This window comes from Setaria italica, chromosome VIII, assembly GCF_000263155.2.
Source record: "Setaria italica strain Yugu1 chromosome VIII, Setaria_italica_v2.0, whole genome shotgun sequence".
Taxonomy (NCBI): domain Eukaryota; kingdom Viridiplantae; phylum Streptophyta; class Magnoliopsida; order Poales; family Poaceae; genus Setaria; species Setaria italica.
The window spans coordinates 15,357,952-15,379,238 of NC_028457.1; the positions used below are offsets into that span (position 1 = coordinate 15,357,952).

Sequence of the window (21,287 nt, forward strand, 5' to 3'; positions counted from 1 at the left end):
TGTGTTATGCCGATCTCGAGTTATTACCAATCTATGTAAAATTACAGATTTTGTTAGCCAGAGGTTAAAAAGTCTGACTTCGGAAAAATATAGATGGAGTAATATATTTGTGTTTGGATTAAGTACTAGAAGTTGAAGTAATAAATCACTTGCACATTCTCTACTCGTCGACCAGCATTACCAAGCGCAAGCTTAATAAGACAGTACAGGACCCATAGGAGCTACCTCGTTCTTTCTCCATTTGAGCAACAGTCTAAAGACTCATTGTATTGATGTACGTATCTTCTTAAGCAAATCGTCCAGTTAGATACTGTGTACACTAACGCAAAAACATCGGGTTAGTTTTGAAGCGCTAATCAATTACTGGTAGAGGTAGTAGCTAGCCTAATTACCCAGTGCCACGAAACGCATATCTCCGTGGAACGGAAACACCCGCCGGCACGCATGACGCATCGATCCATCGATCGACCTCCATTTAAAATTAAAACCTTGTCCGGACGGCCGAAAGCGCAAGAGAAGCATCTCCTTCACAAGCGTGCTCTGCGATTCCTCTTTGATGGCTCCTACTACCTCTACCAGTAGCAGCTACAGCTGCCCGTGTACAGTGCGCCACACGCAACGCCTGTGAGCAACACGCGGCGGGCTCCCATTGGCCGACGCGGCCTATTTAGGCAGCCGCGCACTCCGGCGAGTGTCCTCGTGACGTTCGACACCGCACGCGCGCCATGGCCAGCAGCTTCTCCAGCTCGAGAAACAACACCAACGGCGGCGACATGGCGACGGCGCTAGTGCCACTCATCCTCCTCGCGACGACGTTGACGGCGGCGGTGGCGGCAGCAGGGACGACCCCGCCGTTCTCGTGCGGCCCGTCGTCGGCGGAGGCGTCGCAGGGGTACGCGTTCTGCGACACGACGCTGGGCCCGGCCCAGCGCGCGGCGGACCTAGTGTCCCGGCTGACGCCCGCGGAGAAGGTTGCGCAGCTGGGCGACGTGGCGCCGGGGGTGCCGCGGCTGGGCGTCCCGGGGTACAAGTGGTGGAACGAGGCGCTGCACGGGCTCGCCACCTCCGGCAAGGGGCTCCACTTCGACGCCGTGGGCGGCGTCCGTGCCGCCACCAGCTTCCCCCAGGTGCTCCTCACCGCCGCCGCCTTCGACGACGACCTCTGGCTCCGCATCGGCCAGGTACGTATTCGTACGCGTCCAGCATTTTGCGATCTTTGCGTTGCATTGCTTGCGACAATGTGCCGGCCGGCGGCGGCATGGGCACACGAGCACGCTGGCACTCATGGCTTTGCCATACGGGGTGGGGTGCCGCGCGATCGATTGGTTTCGGTGGCATGGGCACATGCGTCGTCCACCAACCACCACGATCGATCGGTGCCCATGCCCATCCATGCACGCGCCGGCGCCGCGAGCTTTGAGCTTTTTTGCTGGTGCCATCCGTGACACGCTTGGGAACGGACAAAAGCAATGCTATTTAGTGAGGTTATTACTGGGCCTCGCTAATTTAATTTCTGTCCAATGGAATATCTGATCCATCGCTACGTCTGACATTGATGGGGAATTGCCGAATTGATAAATTTGAGCTGGTATGTACCACAGCATGATGACTTCGTTCGAGAGGGCAAGTCGTGAATTAGGCACAAATTTGGTATGGAAACGTTGGAACCCGGCCAAACTTCATACTGGCTAGCTAGCTAATTTCGAACCGGCTCCTTTCTGTACTCTCCCAAACCAAACCGTTAGCCCATTGACGTCGTAGTTTCTTTCGCGGCTGAGGGCTTGTTTGGGTTCACTTATTTCTCCTAAAGGGCAAATGGTTTAACAACCTAGCCCAAAAGAGAAACCCAAGTCCAGACAAATTAAAGGGACCAGCACGTGAACACGGACGCATGTCCGGCCCGTGCCAAAAGGAGCCGATCGATCGCAGAATGTTTGTGTAGAAAAAGGTAGCGCCTTTTTTCCCTCCGGGACGCTTCACGTGTGTGTGTGAGAGCGATCGCGGGGCAGGCTCATCTGAATGTCCAGATCACGGTCGTTTGGATTCTACTGCCGAACTGGCTACCTTTTCGTTGATCGTTCGCCGTGGGTACGGCGTGTCCACCCGTGCTATAGCTTCAGCTGCAGATCAGGATGATCCGATCTGAGGGCCTTATTTGTGGTCCTATATCTTCTGCTTTTTAGAAGTATTTTTGTGAGGTTCAGCATCTCGCATCCTGTAATTAAACACAAGCCCTGACATAGATTGAAGATCATGAAATTACTTCCAATTAGAGCTGGTAAACAAATAATGGAACTTGCATTCTACATTCAAATGAAATTCGCACTTGTCTCGGCTCGGCAACTCGCAAATGCAGTGCGAATTCATTTAGTTCACCAGCTTCAACAATCAGATAGGGCAGAAAAGTGTTGCACCATAGCGCAGTACCTTTGAATCCCACACTAATGCGGTAACAATGAACAAAATTTGCAAAAAGGGTCTCAGCATGTGGTCAGTCACCAAGAGAATGTGTCCCAACCATGTCTTACTAGCAACACCTTCTTGTCACCTTATGTTATCCATGTACTCCATAGATTTTTTGCCTGCCATGTGAAACTCATCTCATGAATGTGGTCGCTTGCTGACGTGCACGCGCGCAGGCGATCGGCCGGGAGGCCCGGGCGCTGTTCAACGTCGGCCAGGCGGAGGGCCTCACCATCTGGTCCCCGAACGTCAACATCTTCCGCGACCCGAGGTGGGGCCGCGGCCAGGAGACCCCCGGCGAGGACCCCGCCGTCGCCAGCCGCTACGCCGCCGCCTTCGTCCGGGGCATCCAGGGGAACGTCAGCTCCCTCCTGCAGACCTCCGCGTGCTGCAAGCACGCCACGGCCTACGACCTTGAGAACTGGAACGGCGTGCAGCGCTACAGCTTCGTGGCCCGCGTCACGGCGCAGGACCTCGAGGATACCTTCAACCCGCCTTTCCGGAGCTGCGTCGCCGACGGCGGCGCCAGCTGCGTCATGTGCGCCTACACCGCCGTCAACGGTGTCCCGTCCTGCGCCGACGCCGGCCTGCTCACGGGCACCGTCAGGGGCGACTGGGGCCTCGACGGTTACGTCGCCTCCGACTGCGACGCTGTCGCCATCATGCGCGACGCCCAGCGGTACGCCGCCTCGCCAGAGGACGCCGTCGCCGTCTCCCTCAAGGCCGGTGCGTTTCGTCGATCACCTCTTGGCTTGGCTCCCATGCCTCCTCTGCTCGTGTCCTCTGCTTGACCACTCTGTTTTCTCAGGACTGGACATCGACTGCGGGTCCTACGTCCAGCAGCACGCCACGGCGTCGATCCAGCAGGGCAAGCTGACGGATCAGGACGTCGACAGGGCGCTCACCAACCTCTTCGCCGTCCGGATGCGGCTGGGCCACTTCGACGGCGACCCCAGGGCCAACGGGTACGGCGCCCTCGGCGCCGCGGACATCTGCACGCCGGCGCACCGGAGCCTCGCGCTCGAGGCGGCGCAGGACGGCATCGTCCTGCTCAAGAACGACGGCGGGATCCTCCCGCTCGACCGGTCCACGGTGGCCTCCGCCGCCGCCATCGGCCCCAACGCCGACGACGGCCGGGCCCTCATCGCCAACTACTTCGGCCCGCCGTGCGAGTCCACCACGCCGCTCAAGGGGCTCCAGAGCTACGTGGGCGACGTGAGGTTCCTGGCTGGGTGCGGCACAGCGGCGTGCGACACCGCCGCGACAGACCAGGCGGCGGCGCTGGCAGCCTCCGCAGACCAGGTGTTCCTCTTTATGGGGCTGAGCCAGCAGCAGGAGAGCGAGGGGAAGGACCGGACCAGCCTGCTCCTCCCGGGGATGCAGCAGAGCCTCGTCACCGCCGTCGCCGACGCGGCGAAGCGCCCGGTGATCCTCGTGCTCCTCTCCGGCGGCCCCGTGGACGTCACGTTCGCGCAGTCCAACCCCAATATCGGTGCAATCTTGTGGGCAGGCTACCCCGGCCAGGCCGGCGGGCTCGCCATTGCCAGAATCCTCTTCGGCGACCACAACCCCAGCGGGAGGCTGCCGGTGACGTGGTACCCGGAGGAGTTCACCAAGATCCCCATGACAGACATGCGGATGCGAGCCGACCCGGCCACAGGCTACCCCGGCCGGAGCTACCGCTTCTACCAGGGCAACACCGTCTACAAGTTCGGCTACGGGCTCAGCTACTCCAGTTTCTCCCGCAAGCTAGTCTCCGGGGCCAATATGCCGGCGATCCCCACCACCGTCCTCGCTGGCCTAAGGGAGATGATGGCAGGGGAAGATGGCACGAGCTACCATGTCGACGCCATCGGTGCCGACGGGTGTGAGCAGCTGAAGTTTCCGGCCGCCGTAGAGGTGCAGAACCACGGCCCCATGGACGGCAAGCACTCGGTACTCATGTTCCTCCGGTGGTCCAACGCGACCGCCGGCCGGCCGGCGAGGCAGCTGACCGGATTCAGGAGCAAGCATCTCAAGGCAGGGGAGAAGGCCAACCTCAGGTTCGACGTCAGTCCCTGTGAGCATTTCAGCAGGGTGAGGGAGGATGGAAAGAAAGTGATCGATAGAGGGTCTCACTTTCTCATGGTTGACGACCATGAGATGGAGATCACGTTTGAGGCTTGAGTTTTAGATGGCAGGGAACAAGTACCATTCTTTCAGAGTATGATTTATGTCTTCATTGATCATTCATGCCATAGAAAGTGAAGGAAAATGTTTACGATTTACCACATAGTAAATTCCTTGTGAAATCTGAATACAAACGTAGAAATACTATGAAGAAGAGTAGTCAACGATGGCCCAAGCAAGCACAGAACTCCCTCGTTTCTCTGCATAAAAAAAATTCTTTAGTTTTTGGGTAACGTGATCTTTGCCCGGTACTAATTAAAACTCACACTTTTAGTACTCACATGACGGTACCTGTTGCGAAACTGGTACTAAGAGAGATCTAAATCCAATACTAAGAGTCATATCTCCGGTAGCGAAAACTGAGTAATAATAGTGTATGCATAGGTTATAATGTGATATATAACAACCAGATAAGTTTAGAACTATAGATAGCATATGCTTGAGCCGCATCATTATTCTTTATTCTACTTTCAACTGAAATCTTCAATAATATGTTGATAATCAATCTTGCCTAGCATGTTTGTTGACGCTCGTTATTAACACACTTTTAGAGCTACTTAAATAGTGTTTTCAGGCATATTCTTATACTAACCCGCCACTTGGCACCTGGAATAACCCCATATTCGCATACGTGTTGTGTTTTGGATCATATTGTAAAAATACAGGAAATACGATATAAATGAAGGGTTGTTCTACAAGTTAGATTTAGGCACGTACTTTGGATATTGGAAGGCCCAAACACGAACATTGAACTGCAGGCCCGCAGGAATAGCTGAAACTTGCATGGGCCATATCTTCCTCATCCAAACTACGATTGAGGCGAATTTACATGGATAATTGCACGGCTCGACGAGATCTACAACTTTTGTATGAAGTAATCGGGCATTGGAGGCCAAAAGAGGTGGGCCAATCGGACTACAAGGGTCCAGGATGATCGACCTAGCCCGTTTTCAGCCCCGATCGTGGTCCCCTTTCACTAGGTGGAAGCCCACGATGTTCATAGGGTTATTTTCTAGATACTTAAGGACCCAACCAACGCCGCAAACTATAATTACCCAAGACATCCAACAAGGAGGAGAATCCCGACGAGTTTAGACCTAGCCACTGCTGCCACAAGATGAAAACAGGGATTAGATCAGATCACTGAGATGACTAACGCTGTGTGGGAGTCAGGTGGCATAAGGAAGCCCTTAGGCCGATCAACCTGAGGAGCCCTAGGCCGATCGGCCTAGGGTGTTCCTACACCCCCTCGCCGCCATCTTCGGTGACGACGTTCTCCAGAGTCTCCTTCACCTCCTTTTGCGTCAATCTCTATACGACTGTGGGGTAAAGCCTCTGTTCATCACTACAATTGTTTGGATCCTTGATATGTAACTGCTGCATATACATTATGCCTATCAATGCTTCATGGTCTATGTCGTTGTAATGCTTCATTCATATGTGTTCTGATTAGCATATATTCTTAGTAGAGTTTGTGGTAATCGTGGTGATTTCCTTAACCCTGTGGACGCTTTGATGTAGATGTGTGAGCGAGGTTGTTAAGTACCCCTGTGTAGTGACGGTGTGCAGGAGGAAAAGAGTGGAGAAAGCACATAACCACTGTGAAGCTAGTGAAGGCAACACCCCTTTTATGTAGCAGATGCATATTCATGTGAACCTAGATCCCAGGGAGGGAACGCATATCTATCTTTGTTATATATCTTGTATCAAGCTTTGTTTCTTGTTCCTTGTTTAATTTAGATTGGTTTGTGTCTCTACACATCCCATATTATCTGATTTCGTTAGTAAGATTAGTATAAAGTGAGAGCCCCAACATCCCACTTGTTCCACGGATTGATAACCTTGGGGGAATACTTTAAGGGAAAAGATACAACTGATCCGTGCACTTGCGGTTCATGAATTGGCATGCTAACTGCCATCAACAAGCTTTTCTAGCGTTGTTGCTGAGGAACAAGTCAGTTTGCTATGCTTGATCTCTGTATTAATTTTGCTAACCCGCTAATACTTAACTCTCATGTAGATCTTTTTATTTTTATTTTTCTTTTCAGTACCTAGATGGATCTGTTCGTCTCATCAATGGAAAACGAAGAAATGTCACTAAGGGAATTAGCAATGCCATCATCTGAGGACTTTCAGATGCAAAAATCAAATTTGGAGCTTGCTACAACTCACTATAAATTGAGGCATGGAATCATCAAGTTGGTGACGACAAACCTTTTCAGAGGATTCGAGGAAAACAACCCATATAGATACATTGAGCGATTCACGACGATATGCAACATGGTGCAACAAGAAGGAGTTTCGGCTGCTTGGTTCAAGTGGAATCTTTTTCCATTCTCCCTTGAAGGTGAAGCGCGAAGATGGTATACACTTGCATCTATTGAAGTGAAGGGAAAATGGGACAAGCTCGCGAAGGAATTTTGCGTACAATATTTTCCCTTAAGTAAGGTCCAATATTTAAGGAGGCTAGTGATTTGCTTCAAGCAAGGAGAGGGCAAAGGAATTGATGAAGCTTGGAACCGATTTAAGGGACTGCTCAAGCAAGGCTTGAACTTGGGAATTTCTGGTGACATGATGTTGCATTCATTTTATTTTTCACTAACCCGTCACTCTATCCAATATGTAAGAATGTGTGTAGGAGGTAATTTCATGGAGAAACTAATTAGAGAAGCTACACAGACCTTACAAAGGATAAGTAATGCAGAGAGAGTGGAACGAGAATGGTAGAAACTCTGCCAGGAGGAGCAAAACAACAAAAGCAAGTCCACGATGCTTGCTAAATTTTTTGAAAAAGATGAACTAGAGCTTAAGAAAGATGAATCAACCATGCTAAAAATCAAAGAACCACTTCATGAGGTAAGAGAAGTCGTTACACATAATAAAACAACTGAAACTAACATGAATGCAGGCCAAAGTTTTGAGTAAGCTAGACCATTGGTAGAATTTGAACAACTTGATTGGATTCTAATTAATTTTGGCCATTTAGTCAGCAATGTATGACACAAGAAACAACGAAGCGAAGATAGGAAGATTGATGATATATTTGATCAAGAGATGAGTGTGGAGTCGATCCAAAAAATATTTCAGGAAGAAGAACAGGAAGGATGGATCGATCAAATTATATTTCAAAGATAGATGATGAAGCCTGAGAAGAACAAAACCATGATGAGCCCAAAAGGTCCCTCTCTACAGCATCATTCACACCAGTTGAAGAAGAAGAATTAGAGTCACTAGAAGAATTTGATTGGTTGATGCTAGACAAAGAGAGAATGATAATGAAGAGAAGCGTTGATCAGATAGGAATCACTCCCGACTTGAAGACAACTGAAGAAATATTTCAAGATCTCTTATCTAATAATTCTGGTGATATGACTAAAGTTTCAGAGGATAAATTTCAGAAAGCAAGAGCACACAATGTGAAGAATGAGTGGGAGAAAGATGACATAGAGAAAAGGCAAAAACTACCATGTGTTGGTCTATTTAACAATCACAAATAAATCCGCAAGCACATGGATATACCTTTCTAGCAATTACACAAGAGTATTCCCAAGGGTATCGTATTTCCTAAAGGAAGGCGGGTAGGTCAAAAAGAGTTTACGATGCATATGAGTATACCATAGATGGATAGAGATAATACTCAAGGCAGGGGTAAGATAGATAGATAGATAGATAGTGTGACACACACAGGAATCATCTCAAGATAAATAAGATAGGGAGAAGGTCTAAGAGTTAGCTCTAGGTTCATATGTCCTTTCTATATACTGTACAGATCATACAAGCATAACATACATACACAATTTATACAACTCAAGCCTATGCACCTAGGCACACACGGGGAGATAGTACCTGTACTGGTTCCGCCTAGAATAATTACTGCTAATTTTCAAACTCCTACAGCGTACCTGAACATGGGGGATTACAAAGGACCAATAGGTTTGTCACCACCTGCGGCATAGCCCTAGCAAACTCATATCCAATGAGGCTAAGCAATCCAAGCACCATGCTTGCATTGTAAACAACACTCCAACCGACCCGAGCTATTGTGACAAGGGCTGAAGCTGCCATAGAAATGGCCAAAGAACCGATGTCGTAGCATAGATAAACTAAGCTATACAAGGTATATATGCACACAGAGTATAACGTGTAGCAAGGTCTCAAGGCATACATGGACATATATAAGCCTATACTACGATAGCAAGGGTATATGACTAGCATCCTAGTGTATAAGCCTAGCACATAAACATAGCAAAGGTATATATCTAACTCATGCATATGAGAACCAAGCACAACACTATATAAAGAAGATGTATACTTTGAATAGAATAAAGTGAACCTAGGAATAAAAGATACAAGAGCCATACCCTAGACTCCAAGGAGACCTAGAACCTAAAGTAGAGCTACTCTAGCCCTAACTCCACTAACTTGGAAACTAAGAGGGAGAGAGTGATTCACTAGTTGTGTGTGTGTCCTAGAATGGAGCCCTTCCCCTCATATTTGTAGGCTCCAAGAGGCGGTTCTGGAAGGAGATCTTTGGGGAATATCCCATAACCGACGTAGGGGAGTCATCACCAGTTGCCACATGGAAGCAAATCATGAGGGGAGCTAGAGGCAGTTCGGCCAATCCAAGGGTTCAGTCGAACCCCTGGTGGCCCCTCTTGCAACCGTCTTTGCACGGTAGTCTAACTTGTGAGCCCCAATGGCGGTTGTATGCGCTATCCGATGTATTGAGACGGTTGTGGTAGTTTGTGGGCCCTTAAATCCATGGGATGCACTCGTGGCGACCTCCCATTGGCCAGAACCGTGTTTCTTGGATCCATAGAGGGTGCTTTCCTCATCCTTTTGTGCTTGTTCACCTACAACCAAATATTCTCCAAGGACAAGTGAAACTACATTATTTGAAACCAAATATGCATGTAAGAAATGCCAATCCTCCTTTATTCTTGAGTATATTGATGGTCATTTTGGTACTTAACGACCATCAACACCAGGCCATGTTCATGCCGATCAGCCAATATGCATTTTGCAGACCTGGAAGCTCCATCTGCACAGGTTTAAAGCTTGTGTGCTATTGAAGCTGAAACACCAGAGGATCAGGATATGGTAGTACTCAAAGATGAAGAAAAGGGTGAGTTTACAACAAATGGTCTTGATGACATGTGGCACATGGAAGATAATGAAGGCAATACAAAATACTTTGAAGATGAAGATGTAAGTGTGATCCCAAATAATGAATACTTCAAAGAAGAGGTGACTGCTAATATTGCTAATATTGCTAATGAACTGCATGTTCCACATGATGGAGAGCTGAAGGGATTGCAAGATGATGATGAAGAACCACCTCCAATTATTGAGATCAATCTACTTTCAACTCTAGTAGACGAACTAAAATCACTCTTGTTGAAAAAGCTCCAAGGTTACGGTACCCATTAAACTCTCAAGGTACTATTGGTTTTGATGATGATATCTTGAAATACCTATGTTCAAACAATAGTACAAAAGACAGATTAAATTCTATTCCTTGCACCTATATTTATCATGTTGGTAGGCTAGAATTTCTTAAGTATGATAAAGAGGCAATGCTTTTATTTGAACTTATTGATTTTATGCTTTCAGAACCTTTGCCTTTTGTAGATCTTAGTGCTATGTAAGAAACATATGCTACATTTAATTTCATCATAATATTCTTTTGCAAATCAACTGTGGTTGTGATTATGGATGCTTATGTCTACAATAAGTTTTGCAAATCTCGATCTTGCTTTGCGCTTAGTCAAGCTAATGAACTTAAAAGAGAACTTGCCGGGAGATTTCCCAAATTTCACTAACCATGCAAGAACATTAGATAAGAATGATATGGAGAAGTCATGCCCGAAGAGTTGCAAGTTGGATCATCAACATCTCAGGTTGAACATTGCTGTTGTGATCAATTTTCTACCATGATTAGAGATGTACAATAGAGGAAAATTAGATATTCAGAAGCCCCACTAAGTCTTATTTCCAAAGCATTAAGAATTACCAATTTTGGAGATCCGTACGAGAAGTTATGATAAAATTTTTCAACGATGCATGTTCTGAAATCACAGTTAAACACTGTGTGTTCTGAAATCAGTTCGGGACAGAATGCAGTTCCTGAGTAAAACAGATGTAACTCTTTCATCCGGAGTCTGTTTTGGGTGAATGACCACTTGTTGGAAAGGGAATTTGATGAACTTTGCAATGGGGTAGAAGTTTGGTACATGTTCTGTACTGGAAGAGGAGAAATTCAATGGAGAAGAGGCAGCAGCGAAGAATGATGAAAGAGATGATGATGTGAGAGAAAATAGCTTGGGCAAGTCTTCTAATGAGCCTAGATGATCATATACAGTATGGGAAATGAATGAGAGCTACATAAAGGACCATGCCTTTGCAACAAAAAGAAGATATGTGTGAAAGTCGAGCTCTATGCGATTTTCGGGAGGCAACCCGTTCTTTGAGTTTTTGTTTCTTTTAAATAATAAAATGCATGGCACCACCTTATCATGATTAACTTGTGGCTAATTACTCTAAGTTTTGTTTCTAGACTATCATCATGTCTATGCTCATATTTACTTTTCTGCATGCATTGCGTTTTGTCATCATCATAATGTGTGGATCCTAACTATTTTACTATTGTTTGGTGTATTGTTTGTAGTTGTAGTATTGTGTTGTTTCAGCTGATTTGTTCGTTGTAGTATTGTGTTTTTTCAGCTGATTTGTTCATGCTGAGGAACGTCTCTGAGCAGTGGAGCATTGGGAAACGGGCAAGTGTCCTTGAACATCTTGCTATTTTGTTCCTATATTTTTATACACTATAATCACCTTTTTATTTATGCTTTCTGCATTAGTTGTCAAACTTTATGGGAAACCCTTTGTAGGATGTTTACTAGAAATTTTATGATCATTCCTTGATATCCCCCATAGAGGTTACCTTGCTATGGGTAGTTTTATGCTTAGCCTTGCTTTACATGGGATGGTTGGTTCTTAATTAATCATGACTAATTGAATTATGCAATGTGGGATGGTAATCTTTTTAGCAACCTGGAACCCTAGGCGGCTCAGACAAGTGGGAAAGATTTTTGGTTTTTGAGGAATGTTATGTTGGTTTTGTCTAAACCGAGCTTAAGGATTGATCTATGGAGCGACCACCCGGGACTCACAGTGCAACCACGAGAATCGGATGTGCAACGGTCTTGGCTGAGCAAGTTGGGTAATCCAGTGGCCAGCGTTGAGTGGGTATGGGGCATGCAGCACCTCAGATAGAAATGCGCGGCTCAGTGTACCACTGGTGCGCCGGTACAGGGCCTGAGGGTCAATGCGCGCTGGAGAACCAACAAAATGCCTCATAGTGTTTCCCTCCAACTCAGCTCGGAAGTGTTTAAGGGTCTGTACAACAATCGTGCTCACGGTCAAGAGCGGCCTGGACCCTCACATGGTTAGCTGGTTTGGGTGGATCACAGAGCGGTATCTGTGGTTTGGGTTTAGCTATTAGTGGGTTAACCTTAAGTTGGTTTTGGCTGGGAAGCCTTACAATGATAATCTTTTTAGGTGCTTAATTAATACTTTACCAACTAAAACTTGAGCTTCGCAGTCCACTGAATAAAGCCTTCCTTGCTTTAGCCTACATGATGTTTATATAATTCCCTCCACTTGCAGGGTACACACCTCCAGGTGTACTTACGGTTTTCCTTTCAACCCCTGCTGTTCTCCCCCAAATGCTGCTCAGATAGAGGAGGCCATGAAGATAGAGAAGCCTGTGAAGACATGGAGTTCTAGGTTGGCATGTCCCCGGTTGACGTTCGTGTGGAAGATGGTGCCTACTCCACTGCCATAGTATACGATAATGTAATCTTCTGTTTTAGACCCTCTGGTCATTTTGTAAATATTAACACTTATAATTATATTGTTGTGATATTCACTGATGATGTCACTTTATGCATGAAAAATTAATCTTTTGCATGCATAAAGGGTGCGCTCGGTTTTGTCCTTAAAACTGGGCGTGACATAGCTGCGTGTTTAGGAATCCAGATTTCAAAGTGCCTTCATCAAGAAGCCAAGTATCTATGAGAGCTTTGTCTAGTTTAAATATATTGTGAGCACAGAAAGCTAAATACTCAAATTCAAAGTTTAGGTAAAATTTAAATACTTTGTGAGCACAGTTGTGTCTCATAGGTAGCTCTTGATTATGACTCAAGCTTGGACGGTACACCGGGTCCTGATGGAGTACTTTTCTTGAGGCAATACTAGCTGGGAGATAATATGTCTTACTAGCTGTGTTAATTTCATTGTAGGATAATAATAGCGTCACTGTTGAAAGATTGGATAGGGTGCTGACTTTATAAAATGGGAATTAAAATTCCAACGAGCCACTGTTCAAGCATTAACCAGAGAATATCATTGGATCACACGCCACTACTTCTGTCCTTTGGAGACCGATCTTCGAGTAGAATACAACCAATGTCCAAGTCTGAATTGGGTTACTTGAGTCAAAAAGATTTCTACAGGGAGCATGTTTCCTTTTTCCACCATGTTTCCAGGGAGATTATTTTGGGAAAAAAAAGAATGAACGCCACATTTACATTCCATGGTAGAAAATAACCATTTAATTTACTTTATTCCACATATGCATCAATGATCATTTGACCAAATAAATTTATAAGCACGTGAAAAATGATACATATACAAATATGACCATAAAAGAACGTTAAAAGGAAAGCCTTATGTCGTACAAAAGTTTGAAAGGGAAATTTCAGATGTCTTGTAGACCTAATAAAATCAAAGAAAACGAAAAATTACATTGCTTCTCGTTTTATGCTCATCACAAGGAAAATGTCGATGAGTACTTTGGTGAGTCTGGAGCCAGCGACCACCAGGTTCAGGATGAGAGGATAGCATCCTGTATTTGAGAAACAGTCCATTGATCTGCCCTGGAGAAGGTAATTGGCACCTCAGACCATTTAAGGAACGTTGGCGCCACAAGCTCGATGGACATTATCTCCCGTAGAGTGAGTTTCTCGAACCGCTTAGTAGCAGCACCCGGGGTTCTGCCGAAGATGAAGTTGAAGGTGTTGGCTGGGTTTTGGAACTTGCCATTGTCCCTATCGTCTTTGTCTTCCTTGACCTCACCTTTATCTTTAGTGCTATATGGCTCTGGCGCATCCTTCATGGCTCTTCATAGGCTAAGACAGTCCCACGCAAAGTGTTTATGGTGTGGGTGCCATGGGCACTGCTTCTGCAGTTAAACGAGGGCCTATCATAATTTTTGTCGCCACCTTTCTTGGACGAGTGTTGTACTGCCACGACAGTGTTGTCTAGCTTGCGCTTGCAGTTCTAACTTCCCAAGTAGTTATTTCGGTTATCATTGTTGGGGCAATTGCTGCGGTTCTTATCATTGCATTGTTTGTTGCTCTGATTGTTGTTGTTTTGGCCCATGTTACAGTTGGACACAAACCTTTCAATCTCCTGATCTTCTTCATCTGCCCATGTACGTGCCATGATCTTCAAAGATTTGACAATAGCGGGGCGTCTTTTGCCAAAGTCTTGAAACATCCGGCAATCACAGAGGCCATTCTAGAAGCAGTCAATGACATCGCATTCCATACATCCACAATTGTGGCTTTTTTGTCAAAGAAGTAGCATAAATAGTTCCGCAGGGTCTTGTCTTCTTGTTACTTGACTTGAGACAAGTCGATTCTATTACCAAGATGCTGCATTGCCCCTATGTAGTTGTTGGTGAATGCCACATTGAGGTCCTGCCACGAGTCGATGGAATTCTTCTCCAAAGATTCGAGCCAACTAAGTGTTGCTGCCTTCGTGCATATAGGGAAGTAGATGATTTTGGTGTCCTTGTTTCCGCTAGCTGATGATACTAACAGTGAGTAGCACCGAAGCCATTGTACTGGGCCTTGCTTGCCGTCGTACTTGGGGATACCCGGGGGTTTGAACTTCTCAAGTAGAATTGTCCTCCTTACACGTCTGGAGAAAGCGGGAAACCCGTCAGTGTCATCCCTTGGGTGACTGGGTGTTCAGCTTCTTGCTTGCGCTCATGACATTGTCATTCAATGATGCTGCGGGCGTCGCGGCTAGCATTGATCTTACCGTGGAGGTCTCCAAATGGGCGTTCAAGCTCTGGGACACCCGCACGGTGGCCACGGCCTCATGAGGGTCCTGCCAAACTACCTTCAGCTCCATCTTGGCTTGGTCTAGCACCTCGTTTTTGGCTTCGTCTAGTGCCTCTGACTTGACTTGGTTTGGGCGGAGGGCCTCTATGGCTGCTGCGGCGCTGCCATGTTGGCTTCGCTGGGATGTGGAGCATTGGACCAATAGTATGTCATTCTACTGATCGAGTTGTTCATACACGAGTTTTGCTAGTTCAGCTAATTGTCGGGTGTACTTATTTTGGGGCATCACGCAGGTGTTAAGATCAATCGTCGTTGGGTTCTTTGTGCTCGTTGCCCACATGAGTGATGACGGCAAAGAGTTGTCGCTTTAGAGAGTAGCTTCCTGAGCTCCAAGTGATGACCTTCGTCGTGCCACCCTCTTCATAGATGGGCGACAGAGGAGCTCCCTCCTGGTACGAGAGAGTGTCGAGGTAGGCGATGAGGCGCAAATTGTCATCCTTGGTGAGAGTGGGTGGCTTCATGTTGAACCAATAGATGAATCTGCCTTGAGGAGTTGATGTCATTACCAGGCCCTGCTACGGACATGATAAAGGGGTGTCCTCGCCCTTGTCTGAGTAGTACTCGAGGTCCTCGATCTCATCCATATCGGATTGCGATCTAGACAAGGCCACTTAATACACAGTGGCCGCATTGTGGAGTTCGAATGGGAATCGACACTAGGGCTAGTCCGACTCATACGATGGCTTGTGCACCGGCTCGTGCAAGTCAATCCGACTGGCAGAAGGAGTCGAGTTGTACTCGGACTTGTCCCCCCATCCTCTGACTAGGTCAGAAATTTAAAATTAGCCGAAATTCTTGACAAGATCCTCTAGAGCTTCGTGTCAGAGCTTCATGATTGGTTGCTTCCTCTCCAGGGCTAGCGCAATGTGGTGGTGGAAACTTCTGGTGCCATCCGCAACACAAACCTAGGAGCCAAAGACGAAGATCACACCTTCTTGAAATGCGGTGATTGGCTTGATGATGACTTGTGCCATGGAGTTCGCCACTGGATTCTCGGCAAGATCTCCTACCTAGCGCGCTAGCTATTGGTGTTTAGATCCGGCAACCTACCGAGGGAGGTGCCCGAGGTAGTGTTTTGGTTGGTGGGGCTGGTCGAGATCAGGAACTCGAAGGTCAACACAGACACATGATTTGGATAGGTTTAGGCCGCTAGATTGCGTAATACCCTACGTCCTGTGTGTTGGTTGGATTGAACTGCTTTGGAGGGGGTCCCTATCTTGCCTTACATAGTCAGGCGTAGGGTTATAGGTCGGTTGGTTACAACAGAACTAGTCGGATACAACTAGACGAATCCTACTATATTACAATGAGTACTTCTTTAATCCTCAACTAGTTCCTATTTTTTCATGTAGAATACGCCATCCTACGCCATGGTCTCCATGTTAGATGCATCTTGGTGTCCAGCCCAATATTTGGTCTCCATGTCAGATGCGTCTCAGTGTCTAGCCCCATATTTGGGATTGTCCATGTTGGGATACGAGGTAGGCTACGCTAGCGTAAAATAAAATTTTTCTACCGTGTAAACCAGGAAAACTGTCGTATATGGATCACGGGATTACCACTCGACACACTAGTGCGCAAGATGTAGAATCGCGTCGGGGCAGCAAAGTCGATCAACGTAGTCGATCACATCGATGTCGAGTAGCTCCTCAGCAGCTCCTCCACGTGCAGCAAGGTCATCCCGTGACGCGGCTCGTCGTGGCTCGTCCAAGTGCTGCAGGTGCAACACCTCCAAGGTATCCACACGTGCAGGGAGGAAGCGTCACAAGCTAGACTGCTAGGTCTGCGAGTTGCAACAGGCCAGATGTGTTTCGGCCAAAGGGATGAACACCCTAGGGCGCCCCCACCCCTCTATACCTATCGGAAGATCAGGCCAGTGCTACATCAGCTGACCCGCTTTTCACCATAGAGAGGGAGGTCACAATGATGGAAATGTACCGCTGTGTAGGCAAATATGCAGCGGTTAGCTTCCTCCTGCTTTGTCCACAACTTGAAATTAGTACTTGTACCTTGACACAAGTACTTGCTCTATTTTGCAGGATATAATAAATTGCTCCCACTGGAAGTCTGAGATGCTCCAGGGCTATGGTGACACAATAATGCAAGTTCAGGCACTCGAGTGGGAACTTGCCAAGGAGCGGGAGTACTCCTTCCAGCTGCTGACGAAATATGACGGCCAAGCCACCAAGTACCGCAAGCCATACAATAGTTTGAGGAGGAGAAAGACCGCCTCCGGAAGCGCAACAAAGCTTTGAAGCATCAACTGAAAGGTAATTGGTCTTCCCCCATTAGTCATTGAGTACTGATTTTGCTTGGTAGTGCTTAATTCCCTTTGTGTTGTTCTTGTAGCACTCGAGGAGATAAAGGAAGATCTCCAAGGCTGAGCCACTGATTGGCAGAACTCCTACTACAGGGTGATGGAACAGCACGACAAATTGTCTGCTCTATATGAGAATTTGGAGCATCACCTACAGAGGGAGAGGAAGATGCACGCAGATGGAGAAGTTGACTTGGTGAATGCCATGAAGACTCTCTGGGAGCTGAGCTGGCGGCCACAAAGCTTGCTTTGAAGGAGCTCACTGAAGCAGCTCAACCCATTGCAGTCATGGTGGAGCCCCCAGCCAAAGGCGTGGAGTCCCACCCTCTGTCGGAGGTACTCAAGGATGTTCCTGCCAAGATTATTGGCTACGTCCAGAAGATAGCCGAGTTGGTCTTCAAGCAGTTACTTGCTTTTGTGAAATCCTTTCACCCGCAGGCAGACATAGCTCCCGTTGTGGAAGGGATCATAGAACACTGCTTTGATGAGAAGTTCGAGCAGTACCTACAAGAGGTGGCTCCTATCGCAAGGAAGTAGCCAGTCAATTAAACCTTGAGTAGTCTTATGTAAAAAGTAAACATCAGTTCATTTTAATATAAATGTGATATGAAGAAATATAAATTATTTGAAGTCTTGTTGCAATTTTTATTCCTACCAACTTGTTGTTTTTTTCTTTTAGTGCATCTCACGAACTACCCTGATAGTTGCTCGTATGGTAGTCGTGAGTGTCTGCCCACAAGCCTACTCTTATGAGCCTCCTCAGATTCACAATGTAGAGTACTTTTGGGATGCGACTCCTTTCTATGGAGTGCAAGTACTCGGAGCATCTAGGTAGTCATACCTAGTAGACAAGTAGACTCTTAAGGATTTCTTTGACTAGAAACTATCTTTGCAACCTCTCTAGATTGCCCAGATGTTGTGTTCTCGAAAGCCTGGAACTACAGACTTGTTATTACAATCTACGACTAGACAGACTTGTCTAGATAAGAAAAGCTCGAGTAGTCTAAATAATTGATGGCTTCTTTTCTGAAAGACGTCGAGAGGACAGACTTGTCCAATGAGCTGAATAACTCACAACAATACTTTTGTCAACTTGCTTTTAGAAGTTGTACGTAGGCAATTTTGCCCAAAGGCTTGAAAAGCCTTATACAGACTTGTGATTACAAGCTGCAAGTTGGGCGATAGTACCCAGGGAGATGAATACCTCTGCGAACTTGCTTTTTGCAAGTCGTAATCAGGAAGAAATAGGTAGTCATTTCACGACAAAAAGATAAATCTGCTTTATTAAATTATAATTATACAACTAAGGCCGATGGCCAATTTATATGAGTATGTAAACTAAGGGTAGAATCGATAAAGTTGTTTGATGTTCCATGAGTTGTCGATGTCTTCACTAGAGAGGTGTTGGAGCCTATACGACCTAGGTCCAGTGACCCTGGAGATGACGAAAGGACCCTCCCATGGAGAATTTAGCTTGTGCGGTCCCTTGGTGTCTTGGATACGCTTGAGGACCATATCGCCTACGTTGAATGAACGTTCTTTGACGTTGCAATCATGATAGCAGTGGATTCCTTCAAGGTACCTTGCTGACTGGATGAGTGCTGCACAGCGAGCTTCGAGGCTGTCTAAGTCTAGATGCCTTGTTTCTTCTGCTGAGCCCTCCTCGTACTGCTCGACTACTAGAGATTTCCACATGATGTCGGTGGGAAGGATGGCTTCTGATCCATAGACCAGGAAGTAGGGCGATTTCCCTATAGGTTTACATAACTGAGAGTGAAGGCCCCAGAGGACATTGGGTAGCTCCTTGAGCCACTTGCCCCCTTTGGTATTTCCAATGTCATGTAGTCTTTTCTCACTACTAGGGAAGTGGTCATCAATGACGCTCCCCTTTCGTCACCGAAGACTACACAATCGTCACCGACTACTTTTTGTGACGAAGTGGTGACGAAAACAGTTTCGTCATGGAATGAGCGTCATTGATTACGTATGGTGACGAAACGTCCATTTTTCGTCACAGATGTATTTTCAATCAATGACGAAACGTGCATCGTCACAGAAAGGATTTCATTCTATGACGAAATGTTTTCGTCGCCGATGTTCCCTGTTTTCGTCATAACATACCGCTCTGTTAGGCTGCCAAACGGCGTTTGCTACGCTGGCAGCTGACGTGTCCCACCACGTGGCAGTGACGTGGCTGATGACTGGACTGACACGTGTCGCTGAGTCTACTGGCACGTGTCGCTTGCCGTGGCAGCTGACGCGGTTGTCACGTGGTGGATGACGTGGCCAGTGGATAGAATGTCCACGTGTCACTTGTTGTGGGGGCCACGTGGCATCCTGTGATTATTCAACGTGTCGCGCTGTTGTAGCTTCTCATTTTCATCACAGAACAGCATATGAAGTCATCACAGAACAAAATATACAATCGTCACAAAGACAACATTTCTGCTCAGATGGTCAGTCTGATTTCATTAGAAAATACAAATAATATAGACATCAACAGCAGCTAACAGATCCAGTATTCCAATTACCATACAACTTAATCAAGACTACTAAACTCAGTTCATCAGCAACTAAACTCAATTCAACAAACTCAGTTCACCAAACTTAGTTCACCAACAGTACAAACATATCACATACCATGGATTTCATCACTACCAACTTAAGTGCTAAACAAAATGACCAACCACCAGCAGGAAACTAGAAGCACCAGCTTGCCAACAACTCAGTTCACCAAACTTATTTCACCACCAGCACATAAGGATTGCATATCCATCAGGAGCACCAGCTTGCCAACAACTAGAAGCTACAGTTTGTGGTCTTGGCAACCACCAGCAGCGCTCATGTCGAAGAAGCATTGTTGAGGGACAAGATACGCTTGAGCAGCGCATTGTTCTCCTCCATTGCCTTGGTGTTAATCTCAGTCAGCTTCTTCATCTCCTCCAGCTCTCTTTCTGTCCTCGCCAGCTTCTCCTCAGCTTCTTCACTTCTCTTCTTGAGATCCTCGAGTTCATCTTGTACAGCAGCCTTAGCTTCAGCTGCTAGTTGTTCCCGTAGCTCGATTTCATTTGATGATGATGATGCTTGGGAGGTTCCCACTGGTTTGATGCCAACACTCTTCAGGAAACTGTTTGAGCTGTTCTTGGGGAGCACCTGGGACACAACCTGCACACTTGATACTCTTGTCTCACCTTCAGCCACAGGTTGTGCCCTCAAAGCTTCCATATTAGTCTAAAACAACAATGATCCATCATTAGTTGATAATTATTGCATTAATCTGAGGAGGAAATATAAGTCAAGATGTATTTTATAAAATAAAAACAGCAAGATGTGTACTAGAGGTAGAATAAAATATGGCATAAAGGACAAAAATATGTGTCTATTTCAGTAGCAGATCAGCACCACAAGCCAATCCAATGAAATGCAATGATTCTATTGTACTGTTACCAGAACATGATCAGCCTGATCAGCATGCTTGTTTCCAATTGCTAAGGCTGCAGCATCACTAAGCTTAAATATTTTAGTGTAAAATTCAAAGTGATGACGTAGACTAGACATCCTTAAGATTTAGATAGCAGTGCTAATTTTATTTGGAAATTCAGATAGCAATGTAGCATGTAGTATTAAAGTCAGAACCCTTGCAGTAAAAATCTAAAAATTGTAACCTGGTATATGCATATGCTTGTACTTGCAGTGTAAATCTGAAGATTGTGGCATCTATGAATAATACAAGCCAAATTGATTGTGACATCAGAGAAGTATCAATGTGGATTACTCTAGTGTTGTCAAACTTTTGAACAATTCATTCTCTAATCAATCTAGATACAGTTTCAAACTACATATAATCAATCTGGATAACCAATTGCAGCCATTCTCTCTTATTATCATCAACTAACATGCATGGATACTTGTTTTTACTTGTACATGACCATCTCAACTATATTTTTGTAATCAATAATCCTAGCAGGGTGGGTCTAGTGATGGAGCTAAAGGTGATTTTACAACTTTATTTTTGTAATCATCAACTAACATGCATGGATACAGATGCAGAGACTTACAACTGCTTCTCTTGCTGGTTCACTAAGACCATGTTTGGAGCTGGTATGGCAGGAAGTGAAGGCCTCCACCACATCAAGTTCTTCATG

At 46.3% G+C, this 21,287-nt stretch overlaps 1 protein-coding gene across 1 annotated transcript; it reads left to right on the top strand.

Annotated features, from left to right (window-relative positions):
• Nucleotides 1–528: 528 nt before the first annotated feature.
• LOC101758748 (probable beta-D-xylosidase 7) lies at nt 529–4,742 on the top strand. Its single transcript, XM_004979124.3, has 3 exons — nt 529–1,181; nt 2,640–3,189; nt 3,272–4,742. Exons 1-3 carry the CDS (start codon nt 726–728, stop codon nt 4,627–4,629), a joined length of 2,364 nt encoding a protein of 787 aa, XP_004979181.1. The 5' UTR covers nt 529–725; the 3' UTR covers nt 4,630–4,742.
• Nucleotides 4,743–21,287: the final 16,545 nt, after the last annotated feature.